Raw genomic sequence first — 18,717 nt, 5'->3', positions numbered from 1 at the left:
GGAGACGATCACGCAATTGAAAAATATGAGAGTGGGAAATTGATGCATAGCGTGTTGCGAGGGCCGTCCATAGGGCTGAAGCAGTTGTGTAGGATCGGACGTGTTTCTGAACCGTGGGAGAGATGACCGCAATCAAACATGATCGGATCTGGCCATCCACGGCTTTCCAGGCGGCATGGGCCGGATTGGTTTTTTCTGATTTGTCCGTGGCGGTGATGACTGCCGGCGGCGGTTCTGTGCTTCCATCGACGTATTTGAGAAGGTAATTAGCCTCAAGGGCTGTAAGAACGGTGATTTTCCATGTAGGGTAATTTATGTCTGATAATTTTTCGGGAATCAGGGCATGAAGATGCCTGAGAAGGAGTTTAACGCCAGAAGGAAGTGAATCGAGAGGATCCACCTCGGTTGTCATGGCTGCCGCCGCCCAAGAGAAGAGAGGGAACAATCGGTGCCCTAAAGAGAAAAAAAAAAACTAGAGAAAAGAAGATCTAGGTTTTCTGGCTCTTGATACCATGAAGGAATATTGATTGTATTCAAGTGTTAAGGGAATACATGGGAGATATATATAGGAGATATAGGAAGGAGTACTAATCCTAATAGGACTAGAATTAAGGAGTACTAATCCTAATAGGACTAGGATTAGTACACAGTAAATACTAATATTATTTTATACTATTTATTTAATACTATCTGTTATTAAAAGTGAATCTGACATGAGTACGACAATATTTTTGCAGAGTCTGAGTAAACACAGATCCAGACAACAATGTGCCTCGAAAACGCTAGAAATCAAGCATTTAGTTAGATTTCAGATCAAGCAAGGTTTCCAAGTATTTTTCCACATAATTCAGGCCACACTGTGTCTTCACTACAGGCAATGTGGCAGGGACATCCAGATAGAAATCTGTATCTGACTCGTCGAGCTTGCCCCAAAGTTTAAGCTGTTTTCGTGCTGCTTTAATAGCTGCTCTTGTTGCACAATGAACTGAGGACGCCAAAAGCAGTGGCGGTTCACCAGATGCTGCAAAAAGTCGTTATAGTCGAATCAATAATCATGCAAAATGGCTTCACAAACTCATCTAAAACTAATGGTTTCACTTCTTCCTCTTAGCTAAGATATTTAGACATGAAAGTTAACAAGTCTAATCCGCGACAGTTCCCTCGAGGCACGTATTGGTAGAGTTGCAGCTACCTTTTGTTATGTCTTTGATTCTTAGACCAAGGAAGGGAAGACCACTAAGTCAAAATCATTTTCTTATGGAACTTCCTCTGTCGAGTCACCGTTATTGCTCCATCATAAACCTTGTTGTGGTGCTTTATCTACTACTCCGATGCACTACCATCACACGCTCATTTTAATAACACTTTCACTATCAACGGTTAACTTATACTCATTTTAATTATAGTTTCCACTCAACCTTATGGAAAATGTGTGTGAGGATTCACTCACAAGTCGTCCTAGCAGTATGAAAAAATTAAAATCTTGTCTGAGTGATGGAATTGAAGAAAGAACAGTGTACCTTTAGACGAGAGAATACGTTTCTCGTGATGTCCAGTGTTTAGCACTTGAACATTGAAACGTTTGGGTATTGTGTCGATTGTGGGGATCTTATATGTCCAAGTGCTATCTGTAACAACCAATCCGTCTGTGTTTGTAAGATATTCTTCGAGCATAAAAAATCCAATCCCTTGTACAAAAGCCCCTTCGATCTGAAAGAAAATAAATTGTTATTAAGGAGGTGATCAATAGGAAACTTTGATGGAAAAATCACTACTCGAACATCATTGACGATTGAAGGTCCATGCTGGCTAAGCTAAGATGATAAAATAGAAAGAGGTGATTAATAGTTCTTCACAAGATTGAATTACAGCTACCGTCATATACTTCGTAATTGTTTAAGAAAATCAGCATTATAAAAGCTAAAACTTGAAGTAAATCGAGACAAATTTTCGATAGACCTGTCCCATATCAACAGCTGGGTTCAAACTCTGTCCACAGTCATATATTATATCTGATTGCAAAATTTTTGTTTCTCCAGTCAGGATGTCTATCTCCACCTGCAAAACCGACATCGCAATTGTTAGTTTCCAGTAAAAAGGTGCTTCAGCTGGATCTATATGGTTGCTAAATGCTCCAAAATTGGAATATCAGGCAAAGTGTTTTGTGCTCATTAGGATATCGAGAATTGATGTAATCCTTGAGGACCAGGTAAAGCAATAAGTCTTTCCACATTGAGCTACAAGATTACCTCGCTGACAGCAGCTCCATAGTTCAGATACTTCATGGAGCTCAATTCTGGCACATAATAAGAGTTTGCTGCTAAGTTTATCGCTTGAAATTTTGCCTGAGGGGGGGTAAGAAAGGATCAGAATTTGCACATCCATTGTTATTCGACATATAAACAAAGAAGGCATAGTACATAAACAGGCACTTAAACTTAGCCTCAACTTGCAAGTAAGCACTCCAACTTTAAGAGTGCACATCCAGACATCTCAACTGCCAACTAAACACTCCAACTTGTCCCACTTTGTCTCGTAGACACCTGATGCTGATGTGACACATAAATTTTGGAGGTGTCGAGATGATCATTTTTGTTAGCTGGAGTGTTCAACTACCACAATGGAGATGAGTTGAGGTGTCTAGATGTGCATACTCAAAAGTTGGAGTGTTTTTTGTTTATATATTAATGCTTTAAGAGATTTAGTTCACACAAATGGATTAGGCACTAGATTTCATCTAATTCCCTTTCAAATTTCAATTAATTTATCATCGTCTTAAAAACTAAAGTCCAACACTATACTGACGGATGTTTCCCATTTGAGTCTGTCTCTGCCCTTTAACATATATACTTAAATTTGAAATCATCTTTAGAACATGGAATTCTATTTCGAATAATCAATATAGTGAACAAGGTATTTATTAGTGACATGGCATAGGCCTGAGAAGAAATACGTCTAAAGGAATAACATGGAATCAGCTTTGATTGCATGCAATGTGCCTTATGAAGAGACGCTCAAATGATTATAACACTCAAAATTGTAATATAAGAAAGTCAAAAGAGTAAAACCTGGCGAATCAGCGTAGTCCAATCAACGGAACCATTTTTTTCTTGCAAATTCTTCTTCAGAGGGGTTAGTCTTTCAACTAATATTTTGCAGCACAGTCTGACTGCTTCACAGCTCGATTCAGATGTAGTGCTTCCAGCAGTAAACCCGCCTTGCACTAAACTTAAAGTGTCTGCTTGTATGACGCGTACTTTCTCCACAAGTTCTTCACTCCAACTACTTTCAATTAAGCTAAGACCATAGGCAGTCATTTGTTTGACCTTTGTCCATAGACCTTGGCCGATTTCAATACCTCCAACCTCTACCACTACTGATCCATCCGAAAGAATGCTTACTTTTCCAGGCGTTGGTCGTTGCATAGCTTCATAAACTAGTGGCACTCGAGAAATTCCCCTTTTCTTCCACATATTTAGCTGGTTATATTGTTCTATCATTTCAGTTCTTCGGATAAAATTTGAGGATGTCGCCAACTTATCAATGATACCTGGCAAAGTATAATCACCTATATCTCCTGCACAATCCCCATAGAATAATTTTAGACTTTCGAAGGTATGAACATTTTGGTTTCTAACGGAGTCCACCTCCAGAGACAGTACACTTGCTACATGTTCCATTATAGCTTCGGCAATATAAGATCCTTGCACCTCCCCCGGGCCACGCATAGCTGATTTGGTGGTAAGGTTCGTCTTACATACTTTTACATCAAAAGACAATGCACCCCAATCATATTTTTTGAGAGCCCCAATAAAGTTTGAAGGTATCACAGGGCTTATATCTTCAGTGATCCCAGCATTTACCAATACATCAAGATGTAAGGCGGTGATTTTGCCATTCGACTTAAATCCAACACTGTATGTTATTTTCATGGGGTGTCTCCCTCCTGCCATTATCATGTCAGTCTTTCGGTTGAGGTACATCCTGACAGGACATTGTAACTTGAGCGCTGCAAGTGCACAAGCTGTGGAGACCTAACAAATCAATGTACAGATTTTCACAACAGAACTAGAAATGCTGTTGCAACAGAAAGAGAGAAATATAAAGGGACGAGGGGAAATGAATGTGATGTCTTGAAAGGTAAGGTCGGCACTTATTTCAAGATTATTCACGTCTTCCATTGTCATTTAATAGTTTATCCGGATCAATGCATTTATATCAATCATTTCAATATTAAAATCCAAAAGGTAATCAATGTATACATAATCGGTAAGCATAAAAGACGTTATTAAAGAAGACATCAGAAAAAAAATGTGGGGACATTTTGTGCTTTCTTAGAGTTGGAACATATTGATAGCTGCTGCGCATGAACTTTGGCCATGTTTTCCACATATCACTGCACTACTTTGATCACATCAACTAATTAAACTAAAAATAGCCGGCGGATGTATAATATACGTATAATCCATTTATAACATGTATATAATCGTGTATAATCAATATGTAATCTATGTATAACAGCTATAAAAAGTAAACATTAATTCTGCCGGGCTATTTTGTGTGAAGACCACCAAATTAACCCTATGATATTAGGGAAAAAGAACCAAATAATGATCCAAAACTCCATGCATAAAATTAATGTTTTTCTTCATTTTTCTCTCTATTAGAAGTAGCAGATACTCACAATCATTGCTTTCACTGCCTTGCCTCCAAAGCCACCTCCAACCCTTCTTGTGATGACACGGATGTTATGCTCGGGGACACCAAGACAACTAGCAATTGCACTACCTGTGTATTCAGGGCACTGACTTGATGTATAGACAACCATGCAGTTATCTTCATCTGGAACTGCTAGAGCAGTTTGCGTCTCTAAATAAAAATAGTACTGAGACCCAAGTCTCGTCTGCAAAAGATTTTTATGCAGGACCAATCACAGATAAATTTGAAACTATTAAAAGACATAATTCAGTAAATAAAACCCGCTCTTCCTAATCCCTTAAACTTTTAGATGAGATGGTCACACCTCACATGAAGTGAGATTTAAAGAACAAATCAAAAGTACCTCAGCAGAGAGAATCTTGTGTTCAGCTTCAGTCATTCCTTTTGAGAAATCACCAACTTGTTTTGGATAAAACAATGGTGGGACTTGGAAAAAACTGGATTTCTGAATGGCTTCCTCAACGGTTAAAATCGGAGAATCTATATTTTCGGTGTCATAATCAACAATGGCCATGCTTGCAGCCACATCTGCAGACCTCTGACTTTCAGCAACCTGAGTTATTTGACACAACATTGAACATAAAAGAAAATTTTTAAAATGTTCTCACTGGAGAAGTATACAAGCAATCATCTTGCATAACATATTCTAGCAGAAAGATTCTGGAAACTAAGAGCTTACCACAAAAGCAATTCGGTCACCAGCATATCGGGCTAGATCATCTGCAAATAAAGGCTCAGGGGAAAAAATGGTCTTGGATCCTACATTTGCCCCTCCACTCGGGATATCTTTAAAAGTAATAATGGCAGCAACTCCATCAGGTAATGAATTGGACCCAAAGTGGACGCCCTTTACCCCTGCTAATGGTCTTGTACTATAGATAAATGCTCCATATAGGCAGTTTGGTGGTGATGGAATGTCATCTACATAAACAGCTTCACCTGCAATTGTAATTGTTTTTTACATTAAGACAATATGACATCTGGTTGTTCTTTTCAAATATGAAAACGTCTGAATCTGAATACACTTTTGAATATTAAGATATTGCATGTAAATCTGAATATTCAATCAGGTGCATAAGAACTTCCAATTCAATTTATCTTGAAAACTTTACATGGGTAATACATGTAGGCCTTTAATCAGTTTGCCTCATCTCTGACCAATTTAGCCGGCAACGTCAAAGCCACAAATAGGATTCAAAATGACAAAAAACTCTCGTTACATACATGATGTGAAATAAAATACATAAGGAGAAAACATACCAGAAGCTTGCATGGAGGCTCCAAATTTTTTCATTGGTTCACCCACTGGATGGTACTCTTTGCTTGACTCCACAACCTGCTTAGCAGAAGATAATAGTGTGTGTAGTTTCCCTTCACTTATATAACCGTCTTTGTTACTTTCCGAGACCTCCTCTACCAAAGTGATCCCATTTAACAAACCACCATATTTCATGGGACCAACATTGGTGAAGCAAAAAAGAAACTTGAAAAGAAAACTGACTACCATGCTTGACCTGTAATCTGGGTGTGTAGTGCCATCTTCAGGTACCACAACTTGTTTGACTAATTTAAGTGCTTCCGATAATACATTAACACTTAATATCTTCCCGGTTAGATATTCTTCTACTTGTTTGGCTCTTGTCGGATGTCTTGTGCCATAAGCACCAAAAGCCAACTGGATATCATTTATCAGGATCCCATTCCCGTGGGAAGAAACATCAGCAAGGAAAGCAGCATTTACATATGGCAGTGCATTTCCAAGAGGTCGTGGTGAAGCTCGATAGGTTTCAAACAAAAACTTAGAACAGGTTGAACTTCCTTCCTTTTTGAATGGAATCAAAAGAGTAAGCAGCACACTCCTCGAGTCTAGTGGTGGTCTCCCTAAGAACTCCTCAAATGTGAGTTTTTCATGTCCTTGACTAGTCAATACACAGATAGTAGCACCCAGACCAAGAAATAACGTAGCAATATCGGAAGGGAAACCGTTTTTCTGTGCCATAACCAAATTCCCCCCAACACTAGCTGAGTTTCTAACGAATGGTGAAGCAATCTTCTCCATGTGCTGAGCCAACTTTTGGCTAACCAGATTTCCGTATGAACTCAAATTGATTTTGTTTTCCTCCTTCAAAAATGAAATAAGTTTAGAGATAGTAACAGCAGCCCCTACTTCAATTCCTATGTGATCAAATCTGATGATTGAAAGCTCAGGGATATATCTCAGATCAATGTATCGGTCATATCTCTGTGTTTCCTTGTAATATCCAGTGCCTGTGTTACCAACAACCAGCTTAATTCTTGCCCCATTTTCAGCCAAATTGGATTGCAACAAACTTCGAAGCTCATCAACAGAAGCAGGAGTATCCCATGGATACTTTCTGGAGTCCAAATATGCTGCAGGTTCACTTTTCAAGAATCGAGGAAATGTACTAAAATTCAAGTTCTTACTTGGATCATAGGGAGGTAACTTGCTCACTTTCATATCCCTGGAATCTTCCTTTTTCCAAAAAGAATTGAACCCCAAATCCTCTATATCAACATCTGCAGCAAAAGTCTTGCAGGCATCAGCAATGGGACGGTATCCAGTACAACGACAAAGATTCCCTGCTATAGACTTTTCGGCTTCAGCTGCAGTCAACTTAGAGAATCCTGCTGAAGGATCTGTACTGTTTGCTTTATCAGCGTTGATAAGAGCCGAGAAAAAGGACATACACATTCCTGGAGTGCAATATCCACATTGAGAAGCATGAAAACCTGCAAACCTTTCATGAATTGAGTGGAAACCGTCCTTGTTGTTTCCAAGGCCATCACTTGTAGTAATTCCACAACCATTTAAACTGCAAAGAAGCGTAAGGCATGAACTCACACTAAAATCTTCAACCCGTTTAAGCTGGGGATCATACTTTGAGAGAAGAACAACACAAGCACCACAACCACCTGCAACCATTCAAATTAGAAAATGAGTAACTCTTTCTCAAACTAAATTCTCATTTTGCACAATTAACATCAGATACATTAAAGATTCAAATTGACGAGCTGAAAACTTCTTCAAAGTAAAATGATTTCAACCTTGTCTAAACTTGCCAATAGAATAAAAGAATGGCATATCTCACATTAACTAGAATTCTTTAAGTTATAGATTGATACAAAAGATAAGCATAAGATTATACCATTAGCTCCCCTAGCTTCTTAACAATCAGAAACGCAAAAACGAATAAGAAACACAAAGTCGTAGTAATCTATAAAATGAAAACATCCAAATTACTAATAGAAACCAATTCATGTGCTACAGAAGGACTCCATAACCAGCAGGAACTTAAAAGTACAGAACTAAACCAAGAAGCACAAAGAAAAGAACATAGCAGGACAAATACTACTCTCTTTTCTTTTCCTTTCCCCTCAACTCAAGTGATATAGTTCCAATCCTATAAGTTTACCACTGCTTGATTTCCATACATAATACTCCCTCCGTTTCAATTTGTTTGTTCTATTTTCCTTTTTAGTCCATTTTTAAAAAAGAACATTCCTTTCCTTTTTTGTCAACTCTTTAGATCAAAGGAGTAAAGTTAAAATAATGAAGAGCACACATTTAGAGATACCCAATTTTCAAGAAAAAAGCCAAATAAGAAAGTGATGCATAAGGAGCCAACACACTAGAAGAAAAACACCAATATCAAAAAGTCCAAAGCTTTTAGCATTTATTGTGCACTTTGCACCAAAATAAACATATAATTGAACAATTACACATAGCCCAACTAAATATTCAAATTTTGAACTCATAAGTTTCACAAGTCAAACAGTTCAAATGCTAAGAATCTTAAAAGTTGAACCTATCGAGTTTAAATTCTAAATTCGCCTCTACACATACATACATAAGGAGAGAGGAAGGAGTATTACCTTCACCACAGCCTAACTTAGGACTTTTGAAGCAAGTTTCACTGCGCAAAAACTGAAGCAAAGTAGTTGAAGGGTCAACACTAGGAAGCTCATATCTTTTTCCATTGACAGCAAAAACCAAGATCCCATTTTTCAGTGTTTCATCCATTTGTACTCTCCAAACAACACTCTCTGCTCAATCAACAAACTTCAACTAAATGTACTCCAAAAACCTTAGTCTTTTTCTGTTCTTTTGACTGAAAAATGCACACTAACCAATCTTAACTTCAATTGAGTATTCAAAAATTTTCATTTTTCAGTGCCTTCTCCATTTATACACTCCAAACAAGATTCTGGGGTCAAGCAATAAACTTCAAATAAGACAAAAAAACTTATCTTTTTGTGTTTTTTGGCTGAAAAATATACACTAATCAATCTTGACTTCAATTGGGTATTCAAAAAATTTCATTTTTCAGTGCCTTCTCCATTTATACACTCCAAACAAGATTCTGGCGTCAAGCTATAAACTTCAAATAAAGCAAAAAATGTGTTCTTTAGGCTGAAAAAGCATACACTAACCAGTCTTGACTTCAATTGGGTATTCAAGATTTTTCATTTTTCAGTGTTTCCTCCATTTGTACACTCCAAACAAGTTCCTGGGCTCAAGCTATAAACTTCAAATAAGGTGTCAAGACTCTAAAAATCTTGTCTTTTTTGTGTTCTTATCAATGTTGGCTTCAATTGGGTATTCAAGATTTGTAAAAACAGAAGCTTTTTGATTAACCCCTTTTGAATTCTTGAGGAATATTGTTGAAGATTAGTATAAAAAGGCCATTTGTATAGTAAGATAAGAAGAAGAATATGACAAAATAGTAGTAAAAAGCATTTACTATGAATAAGTGTATTTAATTAAAAAAATACATCTAAAGTAAAATTAAATTTGAGTTAATTAATATAAGTTTGAATTATGAAATATTACTCCCTCTACTATATTTAATGACTTAAAAGAGTCTGTTTGACATATCGGTTAAAAACGGCTTATTTTTATGAATATTTTTTTAAAATAGTTTTTTGTTTTGAAAAAAAATTATAATTTGTATTCGGTTAATTATTTTTAATAAATAAATTGTATTTGACTAATTTATTTTTAAGAAGTGTTTTTAGAATCAAATTACGACAAAGTGTAAATGTTAATATACTATTTAAGATTATTTTATAGAGGGAAACTAGTTTAAATATCTATTAAAAATTAAATTAAATTTTTAGTTTTGTTAAATTAAATTTGAATATTCAAATTTGTACTCAATATTGTACATTTTTTTAGAGGGTTGAAGTTTTATTTGTTATTTTTTTTTCTTTTTTCTAATATTGCAAAAATGTTGTTGTTGCCTTTTTTCTAATTTTGTAAAATAATAGGTACATAATAAATAAATTGGTAATACATATAAAGTAAAGTATAAAATTTATTATATAAGAATTAAAAATAAAATTATTAAATGAAATTAACCAAACACATGAACTTTCTTAATTGGTTAATTCAATTTCTTACGTGTTTTCAATTGACCTCGAAAAAATAAATTATAAGTCACTATTCTATTAAATTAATATAACTTAATGAAAAAAATAAATTTATTTTTATGAATTTTATATTTAATATCAATCTTAATTAGAAAAAAATATTAAAAATATTACACAGGGAAAGTTGAAAATGAACAAAAATGTTATATAGGATCGGGCGGATTAAAATTATGCGGGTTAAGCTCAACCCGTTCTACCCACTCATGCCCAGCACTGCCCATTATTGTAAAATAAATTCAATAATTCAATATAACATTGTAAAAATAGATTTATTATACATAATGTTCATTGTTTCTTAATAATTAAATATTATCCATTGTACATGTACTAAAAGAATTCAATGTATGATGATAAAAGGATAAATTATATAAACAACATAGAAAATTTCTTGAAATTATATTCGAAATGGCTTCTTGTTTAAAAAGTGTCACAAAATCAACAACAAAAAATCAAATATACGTAAAATATTATGTGAATACAAAAAAAATTATTCCACGTGCACCTCAAAAAGATTTGCAGCCATGGCTTAATAAAAAGTTTTAGTTGAAAGTTAGTCAAACAACAATATCAAACGCACTCAAACAATCAACTGAATTTTATGATATAGTTTGAAAAGACAATATCAGAACTTATGTATGCAATAAAAAAAATTAGAGATGAATTTTAACTAGATTTAAAATTTAACAAAAAATAAAATAAAATAAAATAGAATCATACTTCACTAATTTGTCTAAGATATATTTATACTTCTAAAGAATTATTAATTTATTAATAGAACCATTTTATTATTTATATATACGTCTTCTAAAAATATAGTATCTTACTATCTTTATCGAAATAGGTGATCCTTTCATTGATCCAAGAAAACCAAAGAAAAATATTATCTTAAAGAAATTATTAATTTATTGAATATTAATTTAATAAAACTTTATTGTATCGCGCTTTTAGTTTCATATTTTAACTAGTGTGTTCTGGTTACCACCTAAACTATCACACAATATACACTAAGCACTCAAAATATTTGACATATTTTATGTACACAAAAAAATCTATTAAAAATAATATTTTTATTTTATAAATAAAAATAAATTTTACGTACATTTTATTCTTATTGGACTTTATAAATGAATATAGTGTGCACTTATTAAAGCCAAATATTAACAAAAAGCATGTGGAGCTGATAAAATCCATAAAAATGACCCACAAAGTTAAATTAAATCAGTCACTTAAAAATAATATTTTTATTTTTATAAAATAAAAAATAAGTTTTATGTACATTTTATTTTTATCGGACTTTATAGATGAATATAGTGTGCACTCATTAAAGCCAAATATTAACAAGAATCTTTATAATTGTTTTTATATTCTTGTCCACCTAAACCCAACAAAACATATAGTAAAAAGAAAGTTGATTTTTTAAATATTTTTTAATATTAATTACTTATTTTTTTGAAATTATTTTTCATATATATATATATATATATTATTTTTCAAAAAATATATAATTTAAATTTAACAAGTAAAAGTAGATGGAATAGATGAAGTACTGTTGGACCTCCCTTATTTGCCCTAACAATTACTTAATTGAGCCAATAATTATAAATGTATTATAAATGTATTAAAATGTGTGATAAATGTATCATACATCATTAAAACTTGTATTATAGGTGAATAATAAATTGGTTTTTGTAATATTTATTAAACTTGTATTATAAATAAATTAATACTGATCAAGTGAAAAAAATATTATTGCTATAAATGGTAAATATTTTGTTATTACAGTATATTTACGTAAGTTCCCCTAATTATAAGTATCCACTTGAGTAATGAACTATTATTAGGCGCCACACTTAAATTTATGTTAATCAATAAAGTTATTTATGTATTTGAAATATATAACACTAATATATTTACAGAAAAATTTCATAATTGAGGAAATTTGAAGATAATAAAGTGTACGTAGATTTTATTATTATCTTGTGGAGAAAAAAAAGTTATTTTCGATTAGATTTAAGTGCAGCAAAATCAAGTACGGAAAAAAAACAATGAAGAAAAAATAGCAACTATCAAGGGAAAAGATGCAAAACCTATTAGAAAGGAATAACAACAAAAAAAAATGTGATAGTCGAAACACAATAAACATCATAAGGTAATACATGTCAAAAGCAAAGACTACAAGAATATGGTTAGTACATCGACAAATATGAACAAGCCCAAACCATAAAAAAGAAAAAAAAGACGATACTCCACTATATACGTACTAACATTCTACCCCATTATGCATCTTTCATATCCTCATATATAAGATCATATCTCAAATCTGAAGTTGCATCATATACGACTCTACTTAATCACCTCTCTCCATAAATTTACTATATAATATCCTAATATTAAAACTTTACTTACACACACATTTCATATCGAAATATATATATATATATATATATATATATATATATATATATATCTAATTCAATTAAATCCATAGCTAATATGTTGTATTTGTAATTGACCACATACTCTTAGACTCATGGATGGATCTAGAGTATATAGAGCAAATTCTCCCAAAAAAAAAAAGCTTTTAAGCACAATCTTATATTTATATTGAAAAATTTACTAAATATACCAAAAATATTTATTGGGCACATATGAAGCCTTTTTGTTAAAAAAAAAAAAAGAATTAGAGATTATTTAAAAACACATAAAATTAAAAATGCTAGATTCACTTCTCCAAGGCATCCACTTTCCTCTACTCCAATCCCTTGTTAATTTAACCACTTTATTATTATATTTTATTAAAGAATGAATATGATTAAAGCATCAATTTATACACTTTATGAACTAAATAAATAAATAAATAGAAAATGATGTACAAAGGAGATCACATGCACTTCACATGAAAGATTATATTCCAACTTCTCTCTTATGCTAAATATAGAATATATTCCTACAAATAACTCTCAAGTTCCCATGCAGAAAAAAAAAAGTTATTAATATAACTTTTCAAAAATTCATAAAGAAGGATCAAGAAATATAGAAATTCACTAATGGTCACTATCATAAAAACACTCCTTATAATTTGTGCATATTCCCATTTTTGATGCATTATTAAGCTTCTTACACAAGCATTTCTATGTCTGAGATAGTGATAAGTCTGCATACACTCTTTTTCGAATTTTATTTTATTAAATTACTCTCGATATATTATTGTTGTTACTGTTGTATGTATATATATATATATGTCAAACTATAATTAAATTCCTCGAATTGGGAATTCCTAAAACTTGAGCCCCAAACTTTATTGAGAAGATTTCATGAATAGCATAAATAATAAACATAAGGCTCTATAATTATAGTTTTGTTAATTGCGCTCTATAATTATAGTTTCATTTGCTATGGAGGTTTTGGTTTGTATATTTCGCTTGCCCGTTTGAATATTTCGCTTCCAGACACAAACATGGTAAGTATATACAAATTGAATTATGGTTTGTATATTTCGTTTGTAAATATACAAATATATAGGGTAAATATATAACAAAATTATGTATTTACATTTAATAATTTTTTAAGAACTCAGTTTGTATATTTCGTTTGTCAGTATACAAACAAGGTAATTTATTATGAATTCTTCATAAATCGTATACGAATAGTTAGGGTAAACATATACAGATTCTGAATTTATACAATCAAGGACCGATTTATACTGAATTTATATAATTAGAAAACCAAATAGCAAAATTTCATGAAATTATAACCACAAATTAAAAATAATCAAAGCTATAGTTATATTACATAATATACTCTAAATATTTACCATTTTGCATAATTTTCCCAAATTTATTTCCTATTTAGGAATTCTTCTTATTTTTATTTTTTTTTCTTGTAGAAGCAAACAATACTTGGCAAAGGTTTCTAAATAAAGAATGGCATGTAACTATGTGTAAGGAATATTTAATTTGAAAGGAAACAAAGAAAGATATGTCCATATATAACCTAAAAATAACCTACAAAATCTATATTTAGAAGGAACAAAATATTACAAAATTTGCAAAAAGAGAAATTAAGAAGAAAACAAACATGGAAAATGGAAATAAAGATAATTGTAGTTGTTGTAGCAACTCAAGAATACATGAAGATTTTATGCCAACATCAGAATTGGTTCATGGAAATGACTATGATACCCTTCTCCTTAATCTTCCAGGTGCATCTCCTTATTTATTTTTTTTCAATATAGTTATTATAAATATGTATAATTCAGTCAAATTTATTTATCGATATGATCAAAATATACATAATAAATACATAATCAATTGGTGTATATATATACATTTTCTTGCTTTACATTTCTTTTTTTTCTTTCTTTCATTGGCTTTCATGTATAATTGCCTCCTCCTTGCTATGAAATTTATGTGTCTCTAATTTCTGTTTTTTAATTATTATTTTTGAAAAAAAAAGGGTAAATATATCTTTCAATTTTACAATTTAAAGATGATATATCACTTTCTTAAAAAGTGGTTTACATATATATATATATTCTCATTATCTAACAAATACAATATATTTTCCCTTTTCATTAACAAACTAATTTAATTTACTAAATTTTAAAAAAAGTAATCTAAAATTAGTTTTGTAGTTCTAAAAATGTCACATCCATGACTTTAATAAATAACCCCACCAATTTTTTTAGTTGGATCTAATCTGAATATGAATAGTTATATCAGCTCTAAGTCACAAAGTTAATATCAAAACTTTTATGTTGTATCAGTATTCATATATAATTATTACATTTCTATTTTTTCTTCAGTAAAGTTCACACTTTATTTTTGCTTTACCTTTTGAGGTTTTTTTTACGTTTTCGCTTTTGAAAACACCTAACGAACATCGAAAATTCAACAGGTTTCAAGAAAGAAGAAGTGAAGATTCAATTATGCAAAAGAACAGGAATTCTAAAGATAAATGGACAAAGGCCAGTAAATAAATTTTTAGGCTTTCAAAAGGACATTCCTGTTTCAAAAAATTGTGACAAAAGTAAAATAAATGCAAGGCTAGTAAATGGAATACTTTATGTTAGACATCCAAAACTCATAATTTCATCACAAAAATATGAAAATGACTTGCCAACCTCAACTAATATTGAACCAAAACAAGATAAAAAGAAAACAAAATTAGATGAACCAAGTGAACAAGACAATGCTGAGAAACAAAACAACACTAGTCCAAAATCCAATGAACAAACACAAGTTGTTCAACGAAACGAATCGATGAAAGATGATGCCACCACGACGCGTACTTCTAGTGATATATTTGCAAAGTTGAAGGTGTCAAGGCAAGTGATGAACATAGCTCTGGCTGCATTGGTGGTTCTTGGTATTGGTGGCTATGTAATGAGGTTTCCAAAGAAAGCAAAAGAATGAGAGTATAGTTAGCTATTTGTGTATTTGTGATTACAAAGTTTCATATTGCAATGTAATGTAATTTATTTGAACAAAGAATCAGCATTTGAATAAAGCATTAGTGTTATGTGCTAACAAGGTTTATGTCCTTCCATTCTGTGGCGGAACCAAAATTTTCATTAAGGAGATTCAAAAATATGATAGAGTAAATAAGTGAAGTCGAGTAAATTCGGCATCTACTATATTTTACATAAAAAGGTAATTTTAACCCTGTATATGCAATATAATTTTCCGTCAAATGAGGGATCAGATGAACCCCCTTCCCCCTACCTAGCGCCTACGCCTCCACCTACATTTCGATTTATTTGTTGATGATTTTATTTTGATATGAAGTTTAAAAAGTAAAGGAAACTATTGAATCTTATGGCCTTAGTAGAATATACCAAAATATCGTCTAATCTTCTAATCTTAAGTATGTCATGTGGAATGTTGAAATTTAAGAGTTGCCCAAAAGGAAAAAAAAGACTTTTTTAAAAAAATGGACTAAAAAGGGAGGTCAGACAAATAAATGGTTGTGTTTGGTCCGAAGAAAAATATTTTCCAAAAAAAGGTTTTTAAATGATCATGTTTGATTGATTCAAGTGTTTTGAAACCTATTTTTCGAGTAGACTTATTTTCCTCAAATTTAAGGAAAATGACTTTCTTGATATAGAGTAAGGAAAACATTTTCAAAACTCTCTTTCAATTTCACCACCCGATTGGAAACCCGACCTCAACTTGGGACACAACTCCCGATCCCAACCCTAACCCAGATTGAGGTCGCATCTCGGGTTTAGGTCATGATTTGGATCCCAAATTGGATTGAGGTCGCAATTCATGTTCAATGCTCGGTGTCAGGGTCAAATTCAAAGTTCGAGTCTCGAGTCAGATTCTGAGTCGAGAGTAGGATCTTGGGTCGGGGTCAAGATTTCGGTCCCTAATTGGTAGTCATGTGAAGTCGAATCCTAATCCTAGGTCTCGGGGCGGGAGTCGGGTCTCGATTTTGAAGGCCAAGACCCGACTCCTAACCTAGACTCGATTTGACACCCGACCGGAATCCAACTCGACTTGCGGAACCGGATACCGACTCCAAGACCCGACTCTCATCCTTCACTTCGGATCCAACTCATGATTATAGTATTTTTTTTTTCATCTTATAGTATTTTTGGGTTCGTTGTCGTAGTGTTTTCTTAGATTATACCTAAATAATCTTGGGACACTATTTTCTTTTTATTTATCAAACACTAAAAAATAAGTGATAAAAATCACTTATTTTTTCATTCTTTAGAAACATTTTCCATGAAAAATATTTTCCTTTCGTACCAAACACACCCTTGAGCTCAAACTTTGGTCCTACACTTTAGGTTTCCTATTTAGGTCTTCTAAGTGCTTTTTAATTATTTTATTGTACAAAAAGAGGTTTATAAACAAAGTAATGAACCATTAATTAGCTAAGGAATATGTATCTAGAAAGAAAACATAGGAAGTTCTCTTGTGAATTTTTCTAAAAGTGTATACATATACACTACAAACTTAAATCCTTTTCATCAACAAGAACAAAGCCTTGAAGCAAACATCACACATTTTAGCAAAAATAAAGCAAAGAGATAGAAAATGGATTCAACACAAACTCAAGTATATGAAGATTTTGTTCCATCAACAAAATTGGTTCAAGAAGAACATTTGGACACTCTTCACCTTACTCTTCAAGGTCTTTTTCTCTTAAGTCATTAAATAGTTTATATCGACACGAAGTGAGGACACATACTATAACTTGCTTGTCATCTTAGAAGTCTGTCAGTCCTTCTATCGATGTCACATACGCCCTCTATTAGTATGTGACATCCTAGGAAAATCTCATATCGACATAACACAGAAGAGATGTTTAATATATAAGGAAAAAACTTGCATTTAAGACTCTAGTGACGTGTTTTAAAGCCGTGCAACTCTAGTACTCATGTACTATTCATTTCATTGTTTTTGTTAGTTAACCTTAAACATTGAAATTCCACAGGTTTCAAGAAGGAAGAGCTGAGGGTTGAACTGAACAAAACAGGAACTCTGAAGATCAGTGGACAAAGGCCAGTTGGGAAGTCGAATAAGTGGCGGAGATTTCAGAAGGAGTTTCCTGTTGCAGTAAGCTGCGACAGAAGCAAAATCAGCGCGAAGTTAGAAAACGGAATTCTTCATGTTATACAGCCAAAAATGAAAACTTCATCAGAGAAAAAGGATAACAAATTGATAGCTACATTAGCTGAAAACACCCCTGCAGCAAATAGACAGACTACAACTTTACGAGACGAGTTTAGTAAACAGGACAATGCTGGTACTAATACCAGTTCTAAAGAAGAACCAAAGACCAATAGTCCTAAAAACAGTGAGCAAACAGAAGGTAAAAGTAGTTCAAGTAGTAGTTCTTACAGTGAGTCGACAGATGATGAAACAATCGGAAATGTGAGTTGTTTGGCTGCAAACATGAAGAAGACAAGGAAGGTGATGAAAATGATTCTTGTTGCTCTTTCAGTTCTTGGCATTGGACTCTATGTTGCCAACGTGATGAAGTCTGCAAACGGCGTTGAAGAATGAGAAGGCAAAAATCTGTTGGGATGTTTCTATGGTTGTGAATATAATAACTAGCAAATGATAAACTGTATGTAATCTATGAATTTTGTTGGGTTTTATTTGCCCTAAATTTCTTACCATAAATAGGTTTTCCTTTTAGGAAAAGGTTTTGGATTGACTAATCCTTTTCTTGTAGGAAAAGTTTTAGGACTCTATAAATAGAGGTATGTTCCTTCTAACTTAATCAGCATTCACAATGTAGTCTTAAGGGCTTTGAGAGTTTTGGTTAGGGAGAGAATTTATGGGTCACAAGCTTGATACGTTATCACTTGTGTGAACCTCCCATGTATTCCGAGTGAATTGGTTGAGGTTGTTTCTCTCTGTATTTTGTACTCTCATATTTATAGTGGATTGCTCATCTCCTTTGTGGACGTAGGTCGATTGACCGAACTACGTTAAATCTTTGTGTCTTTTGGTATATTTCTCGTTGTCTTCTTACTCGTGGTCTTTCGAGGTTTGCATTGCTAGCTTCCGTGTTTACACCTGCTTATTT

The 18,717-nt window shown here is 32.8% G+C and overlaps 3 protein-coding genes across 3 annotated transcripts; 2 read left to right on the top strand and 1 right to left on the bottom strand.

The window, feature by feature from the left end:
• Positions 1-689: 689 nt before the first annotated feature.
• LOC107004814 (abscisic-aldehyde oxidase-like) lies at positions 690-9,424 on the bottom strand. The gene is made up of 10 exons (XM_015203180.2): positions 8,614-9,424; positions 5,980-7,653; positions 5,399-5,658; positions 5,063-5,272; positions 4,685-4,903; positions 3,069-4,034; positions 2,250-2,345; positions 1,960-2,058; positions 1,521-1,710; positions 690-1,021 (listed from the first exon to the last, which is right to left on the bottom strand). The coding sequence occupies exons 1-10, from the start codon at positions 8,759-8,761 to the stop codon at positions 798-800; spliced, it is 4,086 nt and encodes a 1,361-aa protein (XP_015058666.1). The 5' UTR covers positions 8,762-9,424; the 3' UTR covers positions 690-797.
• Positions 9,425-14,201: 4,777 nt separating this feature from the next.
• LOC107028824 (inactive protein RESTRICTED TEV MOVEMENT 2-like) lies at positions 14,202-15,698 on the top strand. The gene is made up of 2 exons (XM_015230038.2): positions 14,202-14,371; positions 15,067-15,698. Exons 1-2 carry the CDS (start codon positions 14,248-14,250, stop codon positions 15,582-15,584), a joined length of 642 nt encoding a protein of 213 aa, XP_015085524.1. The 5' UTR covers positions 14,202-14,247; the 3' UTR covers positions 15,585-15,698.
• A 1,518-nt stretch (positions 15,699-17,216) lies between these two features.
• On the top strand, positions 17,217-18,188 carry LOC107032702. Its single transcript, XM_015234281.1, has 2 exons — positions 17,217-17,313; positions 17,617-18,188. Exons 1-2 carry the CDS (start codon positions 17,217-17,219, stop codon positions 18,186-18,188), a joined length of 669 nt encoding a protein of 222 aa, XP_015089767.1.
• Positions 18,189-18,717: the final 529 nt, after the last annotated feature.

Source organism: Solanum pennellii, chromosome 1 (genome assembly GCF_001406875.1).
Source record: "Solanum pennellii chromosome 1, SPENNV200".
NCBI classification, from domain to species: Eukaryota; Viridiplantae; Streptophyta; class Magnoliopsida; order Solanales; family Solanaceae; genus Solanum; species Solanum pennellii.
The sequence above is the reverse complement of the archived record's forward strand: the minus strand, read 5'-3'. Positions and strand labels throughout refer to the sequence as shown.